Consider the following 22,278-nt stretch of genomic DNA (forward strand, 5'->3'; position numbering starts at 1 on the left):
AGACATTGCATCTGTGTTTGTTATACTGCATGGACATGGTATCCAAATAATGGCCTGCATTCTTCTTGCTGTCCGATACCAAATGATAACATGACTGTTATCGACTGTTCATAAATACAGGGTAGTTGGCTCTTATATTAGCTTATTAAAGTTAAAAATTATGTGTTTTAATTCTACTTAAGATTGATATCAGACAGGTAGAGTTCTATTCAGTGTCACTTTATTTTGTTACCTATATTTAAAGTGATTATCCTATAACACTATGCCATGGTTTCACCAATTTCCAGGCTTTTAATCTTCCATCCTTACAAACCTATCAAGTGATCTAAAATGGAGTAGCACAAGTCAGACAAGGGTGATAGTTTTCCACAGCTAGAGAAAATTCTGGTGGTTCAGTCTGCATATATTCAGTTATTTTGCAATTTTGAGCATATTTTAGTCAGCATTAGATAAATCATAATGTCAAAGTGCCTTGTGCCAATTCCTGGCTATTTCCAATTTTGACCAAATTTTTGGCAAAAATGTTGCTCTTTTCCTGGTTGAAAACAATTGTTCTAGTAGCAACAGAACCCTAAACATGCTTTCATGAAAGAATTAATATCTAACTATCCATATTATTTTCCTGATGGGTTGGCAGAGTTACCACTGCTTGGGGATCCTGAAATCTCACATCAAGCAACACTCGAATGATTTCACCTGCTTCACAATACTTTCCTTGTTTACTTAAGTTCAAGTCCATACCCTGATTTTAGAATGATTATTTTAATCACTTATCATCATTCTTATAAATGAATAACATTACTTTTAATAAAATAGTCCAAAATGTATCTTGATTGTAGTCATGAAATATACCTTTGGTTTCAGCTACAGTATAAACTTGCTTAAGGTCCTCACTGCATTGTACAACTGTATTTGAATTTTTTGGCTCCACAGCAACTGCAATGAGAGGAAACTCTCACATATTATTTATGCAAAGTATTTATGTATAGCCATCCATTAATACATGCATAAATGCATACAGAGGTATACAGTCTTCTTCACCACAAGGATTATGATCTTTATGTGTGACTAGAAAATGGATTGGATCACCTAACTACTCTGTGGTATGATGTTTTTCATGCTTCCCTAGCTACCGGTATTTGCTGATGCAAAGGAAACGTTAGTGATCTGTGTTGTTTCACTGAACAGTGTAAGGATAAAAATTTTATCCCAAATTTTAATTTTGCAATAACTTTTTACAGCACTTACCTTTATAAGGTTTAAGCATGAAACTGCATATATCCTGTTTCAATGAACATTACAAAACTCAAAATCTTCCCCGACAAGTGTTACGTGAATGTGCATTTCAAACATTCTCTAAATACATACTAATGTTTGGTAATAATTGAAATTATATAAATGTATGTAACATTATGAGAAAGTTGCTACTGGTATATATTAATATAATATCCAGATTGATTGAACGATTAACATTGTCAATAATTGATCACAAAATTGAAAATCATGAGGCATTGGGAGGAACAATGGCTTGAATAGTTAACATAAAAATATGCAAAGCCTGAAAACATACATTAACGTGATCCTGTTTATAATGATTATAGGCATTATCTGGTACATTAATGCTATAAATAGCCTGAATATCAAAGGAACTTTTCTTGATTTTTTTTTAATAAAAAGATTATTACAACACTAGGATACATTTTTTAACTTTGCTTTTCATCAATTACCTCAAATTATTAAGACCTTTTTATAACAAAAACTTGTAGCCATTAAGATGACACAAATACATTGAATTCTCAACATGTTATCATATAACCTAATTCAGATTCAAAATTAGAGAAACTTTTTCAATTTATTCTTCTTGTACCTTAGTTTTGAAATGTATTATAGGTGCAAAATGATTAATTGATATACAGTGGTCCCCCTCTTATATGGCCACCCCGTCTGCACCAGGAAAATGGCCTTGTAAGACGGGTGGCCTTTCCAGAGGGGGACTACACTTTTTGTGAGAAATATATGCAATGTACGTAGTAAGAAAGCTACATACTTAAAAGCATTTAATATCTTCGTTTAAAAGTAATATTAATTATTAAAAGGTTCTTCTTGTTACAATAATACTTATTTCAACTGAATATACATTAATTGTTCTTATTCTTGGCTTAAGCATGATATGCAAGTGGCTATTTTCATGCACATTGCAGTACCATTGAAAAACATCGTTTAAATCTTGGTACATACATAATTCTCTTTCCATTTGCACCATTTTCCCACTGCTTCTGAATATCCTCCTTATAAGTGATGATGTTGTTTATTCAAGTCTTTTCAACATAAAATTGTTCGGCAAGTCCCTCTCCCCATCTCACCCAATGTCGAGTAGAATAACTGACTTCTAAAGTAATATGTTTACATGACATGTCAATGTTTGGTAATGATATATTCAGATATTGCTAACTATATGTGATTTAATTATGCGACAAAACGTTTGTTGTGTGGGCGAAATGCCTTCTTCATAAAAGAAGCAATAAATGTGTTGTCACATGATTTTTCTGTCTTTGTCTGGTACCCTGATTTGTTCAAGGTTAATTTCTGTGTGTGTGTGTTAATGCACAAAATCTATATTTAGCCTATGCTTACACTGTTATGATCTTGACAATGATGTCCTGTTGTAATCATCAAAGAGAAGATCTTGACATGTGTGAATCCCAAAACTCGATCATATCGATGTTGAGCCATATTCCTGTAAATGTTGGCTTTTATAGACAATGATATAATATTAATCTTAGTGTTACATGTACTTTAGTCAACACTTCTTTCACTAACGGAAACTTGACATTGGGAGACGTGTATCGATGATAGAAATAATATGATTACTTACTTTACATCATATGACTTAATTATTGGTTCTGGATACATTTGAGAGAGAAAAAGTGGCAGCTCGTGAGGAGAACAATTTCTGTTGTTGTACTAATGCTGGTTGTGTTAGAGTGGTGGCCATTTTGAGGGGTACTTTTGAATACAAACTCGTCGGTGCCAAGGGATTCTGGCCATAAGAAGTGGGTGGCCGCTGGTCAAGGGGGGAGGGCGTTCAAGATGGGGACTACTGTATCCATGTATCAATATTTTTTCAGTATCGATACCCATATTGATACAAGAGGTGAAGAATCAGTACAGTCAAAAAATGCTTACTCATCAAAAGTTATTTTCAACAGTCATAAAATAATTATTAGTCATTTGCATTATTCATTAAATTGAGAAAAACATCAGCCCTGTTTGCAGAGGTAAGTCCATTCAGCATTTTATTCCTGCCATTTTATTTATTTCCATAACTCAGAGAAACATTCTTATGATGAAAAAACATCAAGTTGATACATGCATTGATAATAAATTGTAGGCTGTGTATTGTGAACTGTATCAATACATAGCAGACATGTACTATTTCACCACCCCAAGTATACAGTACCTTAATGAAGCTATAGGCACTAGAAATGTTCCATAAACAAACCTGCTTCAGATCATAGCACCTGAAGAGACTTTTTACAATTACTTAAAAAAGTTGATACAGTTTCATATTGTGACATCTACCGGTACCATGAATTCATACATGTTATCGAACAAAGAAGTCATATTAAGAGAAATCAAGAGACTTGTAAAATTTACTTTAAATGGGGCACTCAACAGTTATTTTGTACTTTTGAGAGAGTGACATATGTAAGGTGAAGTTGTCTGGATTTGAAACATGCACAGTGGAGAAAATGTTGGCATATCTCTACGCTACTTTTATGTAATGTGGCTGACATTTCTTTGGATATTGTACTTATGGAAAATGCACACTGCTAACTAAAATTACTGCTCCCTTGTGCTAAAAAAATCACCCTGGATTAGTCATAAATACATTATCTTTAACACCTACTCAAAATTGGGAAAATGAATTTTGTGCAACTAGATAATACCAGCTTCTGAAAGTTCAATGGATGAATTACCAGATATAAAATGTAATAAAAAAATGTATCAGCTCTTTTATTTACAATTTACCTATGAAGTCCAGGAAGTGAAAATGACAAGTGGAGCTAGCAGTTTTTAGAAAAGTGCACATCTGATGTAAGGCCAAGCTGTATACTCTACAACCCATATTACACCCATCAATCATACACCAAAAGAAAGGGAATTAATGGTTCTTGGAACAATGCCTAAGATATACAAGGTCTTTCCTAAATAGCCAGTATAACCAGTGAAAAAACCCAGGGAAGTCTTTTTCTTTAAATATCTAACCCTGTGTAAAATATGAAACTGTAGAGCGCCAAGTTTGCATTGCAAATGACGTCTGAAATTAACATATGCAAAAGAGGACCCAAAGCTTTGATCACTGAGAGAAGTTTTTGTCTGTTTTTTCCATTTGTATGAGAACTTTTAGTGTGATTTGCAATTTATCTGAAAATCTAGGCTACTGTAAGCTATAAAGTTGCAAAAATGTATAGGCACTTTATTCACATTTGGTGCAGATTGCACAAATATGGATTTTAGTTATGACATATTTGTTGTCATATTTGATATGTTTCAGTATGCTGCATGATGCATAATATTATTCTTGTTTCTATAACAGATTTTAAAATCAGCTTTGTGAGAAAGGCAGAATGCATATTCATGTCCTTTTAACTTGATTCCAACCTCTGAAATTCCCATTTCCATCAATCACTGAATTTTGTGTGATATTTCACTTTTTTAGTTTTTGAGGTTTTGGAAGATAATGCACACTTGAACAGCTCAAACTTTAAACACTGATGTCAAGTCGACTTGTTTTATGCTGATTGAGCTCCTTAGTTATCCAACAATAACCAACTACTATTTTTAATCCTTTTTGAATTGCTTATGATCGCACGGTCTGATCCAGGCTGACAAATGTAAAACAATGAAGCTAACCAAACCTGCTGACAGAATCAAAGGGATGAAACATTTTTATGCCGCTTGAAATCTGTATATAAATTTTCTTGCTCCGCTTAGTCCTGTTCACAGATCACATTCAATATTACCATACATGTTCTACACTGTAAGCAAGAGTTTATAAAAAGTTATAGATAAAGTTTGTAATAATAATTATGCATAGATGGGAGATTTTAGTGAGAGATAGGAGACAACCCATATGGGAAGAAAACTCGACCACTGGGGAGGTTCATGTGTGTGAATGATAAAGTAGTTGAGACATTTCCATATGTATACATATATTTGGAAATCAGTTAATATTATTTTAGGCTGCGACGTTGCACATTATTACAAAAATAGGTATTGTCTACCACGTCTTTGAGGGGCACTAGCAAACTGCATTACATTAGGATTACATTAGGTGAAAAAAAATAAAGAATTCATCACAGAACAGCTGTGTGTGTGTGTGTGTGTGTGTATATATATATATATATATATATATATATATATATGACATTAGTTTTAGTGATGGTATAAAGTAGTCTGATATACCAACAATATTGCAGTATTGGTATATTAAATTATCTTCCACCCATGGCACTAACACATTAATACATATACACATCTGTCTGGCTTTTCTGTGCACCTAAAGTTTCCATTATGCATTGGGCTATGGAAATAAACACTACTTTGGACTCTTTCTGTCAACTAGCATTTCAGTCAAGTAATTAGGTCAGGTTTCTAACTGGTTTTCCAAAATTCAATGTAACTGCCACTAAATGGCAAGAGATATTAAGCAAACTATATCAATCTTGAGTATCCCATTCTGGCGGCAAGTTGATAATGTATAGCAGACGATAAAGTACTTGTGGGACAGTGTCTTGCAAAACTGTTCTAAGATAAACATTTCTTTCTTTTAAATAATGTATTTATTTCTTTGATTCCAAAAGCTAAATATTAAATAGGTTTATCTGGGTTACAAATTCAAGGACATAGAGTGTAATTCAGGTTGACATTTAGAAATAACATTTTAATATGCAGTTATACCAAAATTGTGGGATAGTTGTGTACACTTTATGAATATCACTTTCCTTATTTAAAGGACAATTGTTCTTGATATAAATTGGATTTTTGTCCCTACCTCCACTTGATCCAATGTTTACAGAAATGGCGTATCATTGGGCAGAATTACCCAACATGCAGAATTCTTAAATAATTTTTTGGGGATCAAATTGGAATCACACAGCAATGCATTAAAAAAAATTCCTAGTAATTAATATTTTTTAGTTATGTCACATTTTGTATTTGAAACGGAATTTTTTAGAATTTCATTTTCAAGACTGCCAATAATCATTTGTATCTAATATTTATAGCAATTAACATTTGTTTCGTCTCTTTAGGGGGCCCTGAGTGGCTGAGTGGTCTAATGCGCTGTCCGTTACGGATCACTGCCAGTGTATTCCCCAGGGGTGTAAAACTGAGGGTAAAAAAAAGCCCTTGGTGTCAGAACTGGGGGTCAAATAAAAAATGTGGGGGTCAAAAATATACTGACATATTTTCATCCAACTCGTACTTTTTCAGCTTGAAATAGGATACTGCAACTTGCACAACATACTCTCTCTCTCTCTCTCTCTCTCTCTAAACATACCAATAAACCAACATGCACAATTAAATTTAACAAACAAATGCATTGTCCATTCAAAGAATATTTTTATTAGTCCATTTTTCTTTTAAAATCGTACTTTTAACAGTCTCCTTATAATCTTTTTTGAAGCAATATTATAGACCAACATATTACATACAAGCCAATACAAAAAGGATAATAAATCTTTATAACCAAATGACAGTCAATTTACTGCCTGTCATAAAATGTGTACTGTCATCGGTTTCATTGTACTTCGTCGTAGAACAAATTTATCCAAAAATCAAGGAGGCTAATGATTTATCTTGTTTCTAATAAGTTACACTTGAACTTTAAGGTCTTTCTTTTATTGCAGCAAAGTTAAAAACCAACAAAATCTGCAATGACCCCCTGACTGTGTAATCCAAATAAACGCATTTGTCTCGGCAAGTTTACTGATTTCTTTGTTGTGAAAGAATGTCTTAGGTTATAATGTGTTCTCCATATATCTTGTGGCGAACGAGGGCAGATTTGTTAAAATTCTTAAACACTGTCACAAAAGGATTATTCAGTTAACTCTTTCACTTCGACTGACGTGTATATCCGCTGTATAAATGTGCCTAGCCTCACCAGTGACTGATAAATCCGCTTGTAAACAGAGCACTATTACTCCCGGTGACTGATATATCCGCTTGCCTTTTATGCTTCCTATACCCTAGTGACGGATAGATCCGCTCTGTATGTTCATGTTACAATTGGTCTTATTGGTCAATATATGGAAGTAAAAGGATATTCAACCAATCAAAATAGAGTTAACAAATGATTGTTCTGACTAAATCCGGGTTTCTTTTTCAAATTTGTACCACGTGTTTGTTAATACATGCATTTGTAGTTGACAGTGAAAACAATGGCGTTAGCTTATGATAGTGATTCAGATTCCGAATTTTCTGGTTTTTCTGAGGACAAATTTGACCACATTGAAGTAAGAAGCATTGGTAGTGACATTGATCTATCTTCTTTGTCAAGTCTGTCAGAAATTGAGACAGAATCCGATGATGAAGACGACGAAGTGTGGACAAGAGATCTACGTGCTCCGAGAGTCACAGAGTTTACAGAAAGTGTCGGTTCAACTTTCGTTTTGGATGAGGGGAAAAAAAAAATTGATTTTTTCTATAAATTTTTTTCCCTCGCAATGATCGAAAGCATTGTTGCACAAACGAATGGATATGCGGCAAGATGTATCGAAGAAAAGCCTGATTCACTCTGGCAACCCACGACAATGGACGAAATGCTGGCCTTTCTAGGAATACATTTGATTATGTCAATCCTGGCACTTCCAGAATACAGTCTAGCTTGGCGATCAACATGGCCCTTCCAGATAATAAGTATTCCCACAATTATGACCAGAGTACGTTTTGAAAAGTTGTCGAAGTATTTCCATGTAAATGACACCAGGCAGAATCCTCCAAGACGCCAGCCCGGGCATGACAAATTGTGTCATGTAAGACCAGTTTTAGACGAAATTTCCAAAACGTGTCTCGAAAATTACAATGGTCATAAAGAGCAGAGTGTGGATGAAGGGATGATAGCATATAAAGGTAGATTATCCTTCAAGCAATATTTGCCTGCAAAGCCAACAAAGTTTGGAATAAAAGTTTGGGAGCGGGCAGACCCACACAATGGTTATGTGCACGAGTTTCAAGTGTACACTGGAAGAGAAGAAAGCCAGGCTGGACGCACAAAAGAAGAGGGCCTTGGTGCACGTGTGATAACTGATCTTACATCAAAAATATGTGGGAAATCACATGTAGTTTACATGGACAATTTTTTCTCCAGTCCAGCACTCTTTGAAGCACTCAGGAAAGAAAAAATTTATTGTCTCGGTACAGTGCGAGCAAATAGAAAGGGAATGCCAGAGGAAATAAAATCTGCCAAATTAAAGAACAGAGGCGACAGTGTCCTCATGACAAAAGGAAGCCTGTGTGCTATAGCTTGGAAGGACAAAAAAATTGTCCATTATCTTTCAACAAGTTGCAATCCAAGCGAGAGCAAGATGGTGCGTAGGAGACAAAAAAATGGAACCTACCAGGAAGTGCCAGCTCCGATTGTCTCAGAACTTTATAATAAATACATGTTTGGGGTTGACCTGGCAGACCAGAAAAGAATGCAGTACTCTACCTGTCGCAAAGCTACCAAATGGTGGAAATATCTGTTTTGGTTCTGCTTTGATGTTGCATTAGTTAATGCATTAATAACTATGCAGGAGTCGCCCAACCACAAGCTTGTCACCAAAAAAAAATAAAGAAATCAGACGGAGACAACTTGATTTTAGAATTGCACTTGCACAGCAGATGATAGGGACATTCCGAGGATCGAGAAAGAGGAAGGTTGTATCTGCAATTGATAACTGTGGAAATGCACATTGGCCCATACAAGCAGAGAAACCAGGGCGATGCAAAATGTGTACCAGAGAAAAAAGGCGGCATGAGGTGCCCATCATGTGCAAACAGTGTGATATCCGTCTATGTATAAAACATAACTGTTTCTCTAGATACCACGAGGAACTACTTAAGAAATAGTAGAACACAGTGACTAGGCATTTTTAGTAATTACATGTATATATTTGATAAATAACTTTGTATAAAAGACTCACAGATAAATTTTAGTGTTTTTACAAACAGTGTTTTGTGTTATATTCCTGGATTTTATATCATTCATGTGGATGTCAGCAGGATAAAATAATCAAACAGATATAAGGTAGTTATAGCTTTTATATATGCATGGTTTTAGTCTATAAATCAGAAAATAACTAACACAATTAGCCCATATCCCCACATCATCAGCTAAAAAGTTGAGATTTGGCTGCAGCAGCATTAGGCTGTGGTAGTCAGCCCACAAATCAGCTGCAGTAGTGACCCCAGCAGCTAGGCATAGTAGTGAGCCACTACAGTATCACTAGAAGTTAAAGAGTTAAGCAGTCTTCGCAATCACGCTATCATAAGTCAGACCGGTGATCCTAATGGATGTGCCGCATTCCAGTCAAGGGACTTATTTTCTCCTTTTTTCATTAAAATTAGATCCACAGTTACTCTTTTGTGTTCTGCTTCTTTCACTTTCTTCGCTAATGATTTTTAGTGCATGACGTTTTAATCTGGAGATCACTTTCTAGGTTAAACATCAAGATGACATCTTGCTGAGCTCAATGGAAATCGCGTGAGAGCTCGCGAGATTAGGGGAAGCTACTCCGTCATAACATTGCTTATGCTAGTCTGGTTCCTTATTTTGTATGTTCCCTGCGTTCCTCTCCGCTATACGAATAGAGGAGCCCAACACATGGAGTAAACAAAGCGGGGAACCAGTCAATGCCTATGCTCGACATATACACGATGCCGTTCTTCGTCCAACGCATTGGATATTAAATAAATATATTAAATAAATCCTGATTGCATTATGCGAATCCCTTGCGGCAATAAAATGTGTGCGCCAATTTTCTCCAGCGTGCGTCTGACGCACAAATGTGCGTAAAGTGAAACACTGCAGTCACTGCCAACATCTGTCTGCGTGGGTTCGAGTCTATGATCCGGATAACGTGCATATGTGAGAAAGCTCACCAGTAGCTTCTTGTGGGTCAGTGGTTCTTCTCGGGGTTTTCCCAGGTTCTTCCTCCACCATTAATACTAGCCGTCATGCATAGCCTATCGTGTGCTGAAATATGGCGTTAAACCCCACAACAACAACATCATATCTTTAGTAAGCTGATACTTGAGCCCAAGTTACAGTTTTTACAGTCAGATAATATACATTGCAATTTGTTTTGCTGCATGTACATGGGTATCAAAATGTTGCCAACACTTTTGTGATGTCAAAGATCAAGTGATGATTTGGTGAATAACCATCTTATTACTCATAAATACTGGACAGTTGGCTTGTGAAAGTTACAAATTATGTGTTGATTATTTTCTTTCACATTAGGTTCGGTTTGACAGTATTGCTTAGTTTTGCTGCTAGTTTAAAGTAATACCCTATGCCTTTACTGCACGGTCTCAGCAAATTTCATGTTTGGACATTCTATATGTAATATTTGTCCAGCTACATGTATCTACATGAATAAAGGGTGGAAATGATCAGAGAGAACATGAAAGGGAAGAAGAGTTTTGCAACTTGCAAAGATTCCAGCAATTTTATTCAATGAACTTTGTGATCAGTTTACAATGTTTACATTATTTTCAGCAGCTGATCAATCTTAATAATGTCTTCTGCAGATTTCTTGCATTTTCCCCCTGCAATGAGAATATTTGTTTGCAACAATTATTTGATTGAGCACTATTTCCCATTTCCCCAATTAAGAGGAGGGACTGGCACCTATCCAGCTGTACACATTCTAAGATAAGTTTTTTTAAATCCTCAGATGTCCGAGAGTGACCATGGACATCCAAGGTTTTTCTGTAACAAATACTCCAGGGTTACCTTGGAATCTTGGACATCCAATGACAATATCCTTCCACATATTGTACAAGGTTTCCTTGGACACTCCCTGTCATAAAACAGATCAAGAATTGTGAAGCAGATATTACTACAGAATAAAAGAATATATTTTATTTATAATGTTGTTCAAAAAGTACAAATAAAATTATAAAAAAGGTCCCAGTTTCCAGAATGCTCATAATGCTTCTTTCGTGCCAAATTGTCCTAGTTCATTTTAAGAATCAATAAGTTTAATTCTTGTTTTCTTTATGGTTTTAGCACTAAATTGATCTTGTTTATCATCACCTCATTGATATATAGCCATTTCTTCTGGATTAGTTCTGCAAAAACAAAAAATATTGGTTAAAAATATAAAATGTGATAATTTAATAAAACAAATAGTGCACATATAGCATTACTGTTATTGGCATTATCGGCAGCCGTAAATTTACATATCAAGTTTAGAATCCTTTAGTTCTGAATTAAAAAAACTTTTTAACCAAAAACAAGGTATTAACCCTTAAAATGCTATTTTTCCATAAATTTGATAATGTACTGTTCTTTTAATTTGGGATCCTCATTCTAAATTGCAGACAACAAATAAACTCAAGATCATATTCTGTTTCTGGCTCAATGCCTTACAAGTTCAAAATAATGTATTCAGTCAATTATAAAATCTTGATGCACCCATTTAATGATATTAAAAATTATTCACAATTACTTACTATTTCATTGTACTCGCATCAATCCTTTTAAAGATATGACAAAGCTTGTTGATTATAAAGTATTTAGATCGTTTGAAAATGCTGCATGTTTACCTTGCGTTGGTTCTTTTTTTGGGTGGTGGTGTTACCATCTTAATCTGTTGCCATGATCTCTGTTTTGTTGCTACAGTCCTGGCAATTTTTTTGTAGTTTTGGTGATTATGGAATTTTATCTTTTCTTGTTTCAGCCTCTTAATTAAAAAAATACAAACTTTTCAAATAACATGCAATACATTCCATACCATTTATTAGTGATGGAAATTGTTTACTTAGGAAAAAAATACATATACCGATGCTTATTGTTGAAAAAAGGTGGTTTGTCATGTTGCCCTTTAAAAATAAAAATAAACATCATTTTAATTAAGTAACCAGAAATCCTTGATAGAGTTAAGAGATTATTGATGCTTGCACCCTAACCCTAAACCCTAACCCAAATTCATTTGCAGGTGGTAAATAGAGCATGAGATCATTGTCATGGATGCCATATTTACTTTTCAATTAGACAAACAAAAGAAGTCCAATTTAAGTACTTTTTAATATCAGCAACATAAGCCATGCATTAATCATTTTGTTAATGTGTACAAATTTACACCCAAACTGAAGGTCATGCTATCAGGCTTGCAAGGTCTATAAAGTTGTTTAGCATTGGCCATCATGTTATGTCACGTATCACTACCTCATATCTAAAATAGAATGCAGCTGCAATTTTGGACAAACAGATAATAATATGGCAGGTCAGTAGCACTATTTATATTGTCCAGTATGGTACTCAGAGAAAATGGATAAAGCAATTTAACTTTTCACCAATATAATGATGCAATAAATGTTACTGTACTTTTCTTGTTCTGATATAATGTAATACAAAAAAAAGAAAAAAGAAAAGAACTTACCTTGAATCCTTTCAATAGTCCCTTCTGGAAACACAAAACTCTGCAACCTTGCCAACACCAAATCTCCAACATTGTAATCTTCTAATGCCTTTGTCGGGTGAACAATATTTAGGAGGTTAAGAACATTTCCTGTAATCGGATTATCATTATTCCGTATAAATAAAGCAAACACATTCATGGCAATTGATAAATTCACTCCTTTTTTTGTGCTTTTAATCCTGGTTCTCAGAAACCAGTTTGCTTTCACATTTATTATTATGGCACATACAAGATTGATGAATCCGCTGCTGCAATTGAATAATTCCAAGCTCTCAGCCTCTGCAAACAATGTCAAAATGAACAAAATATTTCCTTGAACTTCTCAATACTTTTTATTTTAAAGCAGTAATTAGTTAAGCAAGAGCTATGAGTATTACATGGATTCCTTCAATAGCATGAATATTTTTTTTATAAAATAAAATGATCTCGCAGCTTACTGCCATTGCAGACTGGAAGTGCCTCATGGGGCAACAAAATAAAAAAATTGGGTCCAAAGATTATCTGGGTCCTTTGCTGACTCTAGCACTTGTATTCCCAGTGTACCAAAAAAAAATGAAAAATAATTTAACAGAAATTAAAAAATTCCCTAAATTAATTTGTGCATCTAATTGAGCTGGTTTTGCCACGAACTTGAGGCACTTTGTACATTATATGTACTAATGATTATATATATATATATATATATATATATATATATATATACTGGTTTTTTTTTTCTTCTTTTATTTAATTAAGAAAACTGCACCTACCTACCCTAATTGTAAAATCAGTGCAGTAGGAAACACAGGGGAGGGCTCATAAAGCACATACACTTTCAGTGTTTTAAGACCAGGTCAAGAAGCAGCGTTTGTTTTCAATTTTTATTTGAAGAAAAGACATCCACTGGTGAAGTAGCTATTGAAGTTCAGTGATACCTCCTTCTCAGATAAACTGGCCATGTATATACAAATTGGAAACTATTAGTGTCCAAAGGAAACATAAAGGGAAGAGTTCATCTTCAGGCGTTAGAAATTAGATATATATATAAAAATGTTTCTGAACTACAGGTACACCAACACAAGCTCACATTACACTCACAATTGACAATCAGTTTAACTATTGAGGTACATTTTCACTTGGTCACTAAAAGGGTAAATGTGGTTTTGCAAAACTTAAATAAGGGATACAGTTGTTGCAATTTCACTTGGAAAATATCTTTTATATATTATCTTGTCAATATTTTATGAATACCTTGAGTTTTATTTGAATTAATTGTAGATCGAAAATCTTACTCAGGTTAAAACTCAAAGTGAAAACAGTCATTGTTCAGATTTATGTCGTCAATAGCTTTAAGGCCATTTTTCTGTTTATTTAAAAATCGAAAGCCTGCTTTCATTGTGAAGTTTAATATTCTTAAATTTCCAGAATATTAAATTGTATGTTTTTCAGAGATGAATCAGTGATGTGCAGGCAGAGTACTTAAAGAACTCCATTTTGTTGTCAGAAAAACAGGATCAAGTGTTTGGTGCATTCTTCCTAATTCATTTTGAAAGGGATTAAACTTCAGTGTAACTTGCAAGTGTGCTTATCAGCTGTCATATGAATAATGATACCGGTAATTAAAAATATTGCCATGCCAATTATCCATACAATTTATTTTAGATTCAGGTGTATATTTATAATTATTTTTTTAACTTATGTGAAAATAAACAGTTGTATGCAATTTGTGAGAGAATTTTTTTTATACTAATACTGTATTAATTCATATCCATCTAACATTGTAAGTTATTAAAAGTCTATGAATGCTTGGAATTTTTCTAACTTTTGATTCTAGCATGTGTGTAGGTTTTGGTTCTATATCACATATTTGTATCGTCATGTAAATAAGATGTGAAACTAAAATTTGTTTTCTTGTTTGGCACCATATTGCCTGAACTGAGATGGTATCCTGTAAAACCGGGGCCCCAAGTGGTCTAAAGTGCTCTCCATTACGGATCACTGCCAGCTCACCTCCGTCTGCATAGGTTCGAGTCTCGGATTCAGCCACTGTGGGTGTGTGAGAAAGCTTGCCAGTAGCTTCTTGTGGGTCGATGATTCTTTCCGGGGTATTCCCGGGTTCTTCCTTCACCATTAATACCGGCCACCATGTATAGCCTGTTGTGTGCTGAAAAATGGCGTTAAACCCTACAACAACAACAACAACACCACTGTAAAACCTATATCAATCAATCAACAATAATTAAGTCATTTTTTTAATTCAAATCCAAGATTTGTTACTTGCTTTGGAAATTGCAAACATTACTCATTTTAATAAACTGTAAAAATAAGTAATGAATAAATAAACAGAAATCTCTTAAGTGGAAAGTGAAAACAGACCAAGTGTATTTATTAGCTAAAATGTTCTCTTGTCTACATTTCCGAGCTATGTTCAAGCTAAAAAGGACTAAGTTCTTATTTTCTGGGATTTTCCAAGTGAAAAATAAACTAATATCTTATGTACAAGGCTTTGTCGATGGTATTTTCTTGGTTTTCTTTAATATATGAGATAATGGCCAATGGTTGCTTCTGAAATTTGGGACAAAACATGAGTATTGTCTGAGGTTTTCTCGGTATTCCTTGGAAAGCCTTGGAAAAACCTCGAATGGCCAAAGATTTTGGTAAAAAAATTCCCAAGTATGTAACCCCTGGAAAATGTATAGTTGAGCTGCTTTCATAAAAATCTGTATTTTATACTATCTCTCCTTTTTCCAGTCAAGGCTGACATTTTTACCCGCACCAGGGGATTTTGAACCTTTGAAATATTATTTTAAGCAACACAAAGAAGTCCTGATTATTTGATATAGTTTCATACACATAACTTCTTTTCAGTTTCTTCACAGTACCTACCTTGATACTTAAACTCGAGTCAAAACCCAGATTTTAAACTGATTCTCCTAACCACCAATGATCATTCTTATAAATAAATAGCACTACTGTTCATAAAATAGTCTAATATGTACTGTATTTACCGTATATCTTGGGACACCATAAATTAATTTTAAAAGTAATTTTTTTGTGCACTGTATGTTCTGGGACACATCGTTATTTTAGAGTCATAAGTTGTGGGACACCTTTTAAATTATTTGAAAATTACATGTCGGAAATTGCACTCCAGCTGAAATTTTATTTAAAAAAATATAAAACTGTGTACTTGAGATAAAACTCTTTAATCCACTGCAGCAGCATCTCATCAACACAACCCTTCTGCACACATACGATCTATTCTTTTGGTACATTAATACTTTTTTTTTTAGCTTTCTCATACCATGAAAAATTGTGAAAGGCAACACACGACCTGAAGCTGAAACTGCAAGGACAATAGTCAGATTTTTTTCAAATCTGCACTAGTCTTGCTAATCCTCACACTTCTGATGCCCATCTTATCGTCAGTCCATCCAGGAATGCGATCAAAGTACACTAGAGTTTCATCCGTGTTAATGATCATATTGTCAGCGAAATGATATGTTTCTCTTCTGGCCTTCATGAATTCATCACATGATTTTATTTTCTCCAAATCTTCTGGATGATGCTGGGTCATTGATATTGGCGCACGAAGCACTAAATTGTGTAACTTTAAAAACTTCCATTATTTCAATTTTATTTCAAAATTTTCGTGAATAATGGTGAAAAAGAACCAAAGTTGGCTTCCATATCTCAGCCATCTTTGTATCTTCAAAGCTAAAAAAATAAAAAATCGGCACACTTAAAAGAATCCATAGTCTGCTTCTAAGGTCAGCTTGTTTGCAATAAAAAATAACCTTTGTATTGATATCCTTTAAAAAAAATTCGGCTTCAGAATCCAAAGTTGGTTTCTGATGTTGGCTTGCTTTGTAATAAAAATAACCTTTGTCTTTGATGTTCTGTCAGTAAGTTCAAAGAAGAAGTTTACTGCTGGCTGCCAGTTGTGTTTATTTACCACCATGGCTTCTTGCTTGGCATCTGTAGTAATAATTAATATAAAGCTGCACTGATGTAAGTAAGCGGGCAAGTAGTAATGATACTTTTGTAACCCGCGCCGGCAAAAAGATTGTCACTTGCACTCAAGTGAATGTGTTTTCAAATAATGATTTTTATTTGCGAGATACTGTCATACAGTAGACCTGGATATGAATTAATCTTGGCTATTTTGCACCTAACGTTAATGGCAGTTGTCTTCAATACATCGGTTCATTATTTCCCTTGCGTTTGCAAAATCGTTTGCTTCTCTTCTTACCTTCACGAATTCATCACATGATTTTATTTTCTCCAAACAGTGCTGGGTCATAGACATCTGTGCACAAAGCACTATATTGTGTCACTTTAAAATTTGTTCCATTGTTTCAATTTATTTTTGAAATTCCCGTGAATACAGGTGAAAATGAACCCAAGTTTACTTCCATATCTTGGCCAGCTTTGTATATTTAAAAAAAAAATCGGCTCATTTCACAGAATCCATAGTCAGCTTCCGATGTCGGCTTGCTTTGTAATAAAATAACATTTCTACTGATATCCTTTAAAAAATAAAAAAGTAACCAAAGTCGGCTTCTGTGATCGGCTTGCTTTGTAATAAAAATAACCTTTTGTCTTTGATGTCCTGTCAGTAGGTTCAAAAAAGGAGTTAACTGCTTGCTGCCAGTCGTGTTTATTCATCACCAGGGCTTCTATGTGCTTGGCATATGTGGTTACAATTAATACAAAGGAGCATTGATGTTTGCGGGTAAATAGTAAGGATAATTTTGTAACCCGAGCTGGTGAAAAGATTGTCACTTACACTCAAGTGAATGCGCGTTTTCAAATGATGATTTTTTGCGGCATACTGTCATACAGTAGACCTGGATATAATTCATTCTTGATTATTTTCCACCCAACACCATGTCATGTGTGTATGGCATCTTGAAGATATCAGTTGACTATTTCCCTCTTGTTTGCGATTTTGTTGGCTCCAGTTTTCAGTCGGATAACATGTTCAAACCTTTGAGCACAACCACACACAATTGTTACTGTTCATGTCAATGAACAATGTGGTGTGTGGCATCGGACATAATTGATACATGCTACAGTATGGAAGCCTACGCCACTTATAAGGATTTTGTAGAAATATTTTATTCTTTAATGCTCATGTTGAAAAAGGAATAAATGATAACACAAGGTTAGTTTCTTTCTTTTAATAATCAATTAAGCGTTTTATTTATCTATTTTATTGCAACGTGCAGTGGTGGGGGGGGGCAAGCACAAATACAATACAAATTTATTTTGTTTCTTAAGTCTTGGGACATTTAACTAAAGTGAAAAAATGTTTCACCATAAGTTCTGGGACAGGAAAAAAATTATTATTTTATCGTGTCCCAACATACGCGGTAAATACGGTATCCTGATTTCAGTCATGAAATATACCTGTAGTTGCATCTGCAGCCTGAACATCGTAAAGTTCCTCATTACATTGCTCCTTTGTATTAAAATTTTGGAGCTTGCAGGTAGCTGCAATGAGAAGAAACTCAGTTCTCTTACATCATATTTATGTATAGTATTTATGTATAGTCATCCATTAATGTGGTATATACACAAAAACAAACAGAGGTAAACAACTTTGTGCTTAGGTCAGTGCTCAGTACATATTAAATTTCCTCATCATTTTATTTTTATGCATATGCCAAAGATCGATCATCTATAAATATTCTTAAAACAGATAGTAAATCATTAGTAATTCATACATTCATATATGGAAGAAGATTAACTGCCCAGAAAAATACCTGACCCTTGTGAAACAACTGCCAAAAGTTAAATTCCCAGTTCTGCTATACATGGTTTTCTTTTGGAGAGGTAGCTTCTAAACCATTCTAAAAGTGGATGTCTTTGCATCCTAGTTTGTACATAAAACCAAGATACTAAGCTCAGTCAAAAGTCATGGAGATAATGCAAATATCCATACACATATTTTCATTATTGTTAAGAGGTGTACAAATTTGATCATAAATATCAATGGCCTACTGACTTGTACAATGGTAGGATAGGCATACTGAAAGTATATCATTTTGATAAAGACAGTGATGTAGATATTTGAATGTAATCTTTCAGTAATTTTACCTATCCACATAAAAGGTGATATTAGTCTATTTTGGTGGGATCAAACCTGTCACCATTTAATAAACCTTGTGTTATAATACAAACTTGTGACATTACTTCCAAACAATACCATATAATGTGGACAGAACAAAATAAGAATTTCCAACTGAATTGTCCATGGGAGCCATTCCAAATGTACATTACCACTTGGTTGTATCTTAAAAACCATTGACATCTTCACCGTATCATCATATACACATTTGGGCATAAAATAAATATTTATATATGCAGTTGATATTGTTATTATGATCTACATCAACTGTTTAGATGTGCAGACTTTCATTAAGGATCTGTTGCTTCTGATGTTTCTGTTTCCTTTCAGGCTCCTATTCCATCAAGCAAACATGTAGCTGCAGAGAGGAGCTATGAATAGATGGAGCAGTTCTTTAAAAGAAAGATTACGAATCTTGAGGAGGTGGTCATTCTAAAGAAGGGAAAGTTATTGAAGGAATATCAAAGAATATTTGTTCATCTTCAGCCAAATAGATGGCCAAAAGGTTGTGTGAATTAAACAGATAGCATACAGAAAACTATGCAGAGAATATGATAAGACTTCATTGTTTATGCACAGTAATAGGACTCAAGAAAAGTAATACTGCTATCCACTCTTTTGATGTGATTTTTATTTTTAACTTGGCTTTAACAATTTTTCAGTTGTATCGCTACGATGTCTGCAATGTGGCAGTTTATAGTGATGTCTAGCACTGGGGCATCATGCCGCAGACATGTAGCATGATGTCTCACCCAGTCACATTATCCTGACACCAGGCCGACCAGTCCTGACAACTACATTGATGTGCTCTCTGCTTAATGAATCTGACTGGCCAGATTGCCGCGACAGTGACCAGTTTCTTCTTGTTGTTCTTGAAATAAATATGTTGAGTATTTTACAAATTGTATCAGACTTTCATTTAATATAATTTAATTTTTGTACAACAACATTATAAATGGAGTTTGTTGAGATCCTCACGAATATTAATGTATCGTGAAAACGAGGCTAAGCTAGGCAGATCGAGAAAAAATATGGCGTCCCACTGTACATCGAGTAATGATCTGAGCTGTTTGCCAGATATTTCTTTTGCATTCATTGAGAATTTCATCCCACATGTCTCCAAAATAAAAATAACATGAGCTAACTGCAATAATTAGTTGTCAAACAAAATCAATTATTGCAGCACAAGCCATTGAAATTATATCACTGTAGTAAACAAAATGCCAGATTATGCAAGGAAAAGGGGAGAAAAAAATCATGTATGTATGTATGTATTTTTCCTTACGTTTACACGCATCAATAGGTTTTATCAACAGTTTCATTCATTCTTATCCAGTCACGTTCTCTCTCCCTCTCTCTCTCTCGTAATTTCATTCAACTTGTCCTCTCATTGTTTTCATTATACTAGTGCTATCTCTCTTCTCTATCATGGTCATTTTCATTCTACTGTTTCTATTTATTTTTTCAGTGAGATACTAAAGTTTACTTTTTCTGTAATTACTACTCGTACATCAATTCCTAATTGCTGATACGAATGCGCTGCATGGAGGTATGGAGAGATTTTGATGACCTCGTGTTGTGGAAAGGGACTAGGGGTAACATTTTTAGAAACCTGCCGTTACAAAACAGACATACATACACTCATTTGTTTCATTGACAGAACCTATTTTGCATTTGGATTTCTCTTTATTACATCAAACTACAAATTATGTACAAATTTGAATGATTCTTCTTTACGACAGGCTTGCAATAACATTGGAAGATTGTACTTTAAATATTTAGAAAACGTTCAGCGTACATCATTTAGTGAAAAAGTGACCAGGTTTCATTATTAAAACGCAAACAATGCCAATTGTAAATATAAAATTAAATCTTTTATGTTGTGAAATTTTGGGCACTGAATTGAAGGAAAGGTCAAATTAACAAAGGTTGAATATGCATAAATAGTAGACTGTTTATAAGTGATAAGATTTAGGTCACATGAATTTGATAGTATCAAACAACTATACTGCCATCATAATAAGAAAAACTGAACATTACTGATTTATAACCTGTTGTCTAGATCTTTGAGTGAGTCCGTAAATCTATTTGGAATAAGAAATATATTTGTATCATTTGTTAAACAATGTATGTCTAATCAGTGCATTCACAACTGGCATTCTAGAACTGATGAATTTTCAAAGGACAGATAATACTGAAATTGCCATAAAGAGTATTGGAATATAGTAGGTTCTAAACTTCAGTTATCTAAATCAAGGGGGCCCCGAGTGGCCGAGTGGTCTAAAGCGCTCTCCGTTACGGATCACTGCCATCTCACCTCTGTCTGCGTAGGTTTGAGTCTCGGATTCGGCCAATGTGGGTATGTGAGAAAGCTTGCCAGTAGCTTCTCGAGGGTCGGTGGTTCTTTCCGGTGTTTTCCCAGGTTCTTCCTCCGCCATTAATACTGGCCGCCATGTATAGCCTATCGTGTGCTGAAAAATGGCGTTAAACCCTACAACAACAACAACAACAAATCTAAATCAAAAATAAATAAATTGTGTTTGTCTTTTTCAGCAAAACAAACACATTTTACTTCATTAATGTTGAGAAACACAAAGTATGTGCAAATTTATGAAATTATTAAATATCTATGGAAAATGCAAGTGTTAGTAATTTGGATATTTCTAACTCTATATAACACTGTCCTATGATCAAACTGGATACTGTTAGTGTTGGGAAAGGATTTAAAGATCAGAGGAGAGTTTATCACTTCCAGTGAAACATTTTTCTCCATGTTCCTGAATTCATGGGTTTATCACTGCCACCAGGATATCTTTCAAAAAAACAATTATTATATGGTACTGGTGACAAATGGCTAAAAAGGTTTGTGTATGCATCTGCATTTGATCTAATTAACATGTTGCCCTTTGATGCCTTGAAAATGTTGAAATTTAAAGTGTTGAAGATGAAATGTTGCAAAAAAGAATGTTTTATTCATTTTATCTGGTATGTATGTTTGTAAACTTATATTGTATCTTTTGTTTTCAGTGACTCATATTCGAGAGTTAAATCATTCAACAGTATTGACCAGACCTAGAAATAAGTTAGTATTGAGTATAAGGAATGTGGTAAAGGGTCATTCCATGCCAGATCACACAGAGATCCCGTGGTGACCGTCACCAATTTCCAAGAAAGTGTTTTGAGATATACATCTATGTAAATTTTGGCTGCATGCTGAAACATTAAAAACATCAAAATATGTAGCATTTGTTTTGCACTTGCAAATTCATCAGCTTACAATGGAGGGTTTTCAAATGCTTCTAACATTTTGTATTATACAGTCGAACCCACTTATCTCGACCTCGGTTAACTCGCCAACCCTATTAAGTCGACGTTTTTGAAGTGGAACCGCCAAATTCTCTCTTTGTCTTAGCATTTTCTCATCGGTTATGTCGATTCTTTTATGTCGCCGAACCCTAATATCTCGAGCAC

The 22,278-nt window shown here is 34.4% G+C and overlaps 2 protein-coding genes across 10 annotated transcripts in view; one reads left to right on the plus strand and one right to left on the minus strand.

Moving 5' to 3' along the window:
- LOC149793651 (uncharacterized) overlaps positions 1–22,278 on the plus strand; it is a 163,382-nt gene that overhangs the window by 61,942 nt on the left and 79,162 nt on the right. Inside the window, exons 5-6 of one of the 5 annotated variants that reach the window (XR_016422863.1) lie at positions 14,124–14,289; positions 19,138–22,033. The exons of 3 other annotated variants lie outside the window; for them this stretch is intronic. Coding sequence is in view for 1 of the 2 variants with exons in the window: in XM_089967632.1 (XP_089823758.1) it covers positions 19,138–19,188 (51 nt within the window). In the remaining variant the exon portion in view is untranslated. Of the gene's footprint in view, positions 1–14,123; positions 14,290–19,137; positions 22,034–22,278 lie in introns of those variants that run through there. One more of the 5 variants, XM_089967632.1, reaches the window with a different exon arrangement.
- Positions 1–22,278, minus strand: part of LOC149793652 (uncharacterized) — a 143,361-nt gene that overhangs the window by 33,376 nt on the left and 87,707 nt on the right. For 4 of the 5 annotated variants that reach the window (XM_089967631.1, XM_089967629.1, XM_089967630.1 and 1 more), the window contains 2 exons: positions 18,087–18,170; positions 853–936 (listed from right to left, as the gene is read on the minus strand). In XM_089967631.1, the coding sequence (XP_089823757.1) occupies positions 853–936; positions 18,087–18,170 (168 nt within the window). Of the gene's footprint in view, positions 1–852; positions 937–10,688; positions 11,344–11,820; positions 11,958–12,656; positions 12,786–18,086; positions 18,171–22,278 lie in introns of those variants that run through there. The other variant, XR_016422859.1, reaches the window with a different exon arrangement.

The sequence above is a fragment of the Sinohyriopsis cumingii genome, chromosome 8 (genome assembly GCF_028554795.1).
Source record: "Sinohyriopsis cumingii isolate HCF-2022 chromosome 8, ASM2855479v2, whole genome shotgun sequence".
NCBI classification, from domain to species: domain Eukaryota; kingdom Metazoa; phylum Mollusca; class Bivalvia; order Unionida; family Unionidae; genus Sinohyriopsis; species Sinohyriopsis cumingii.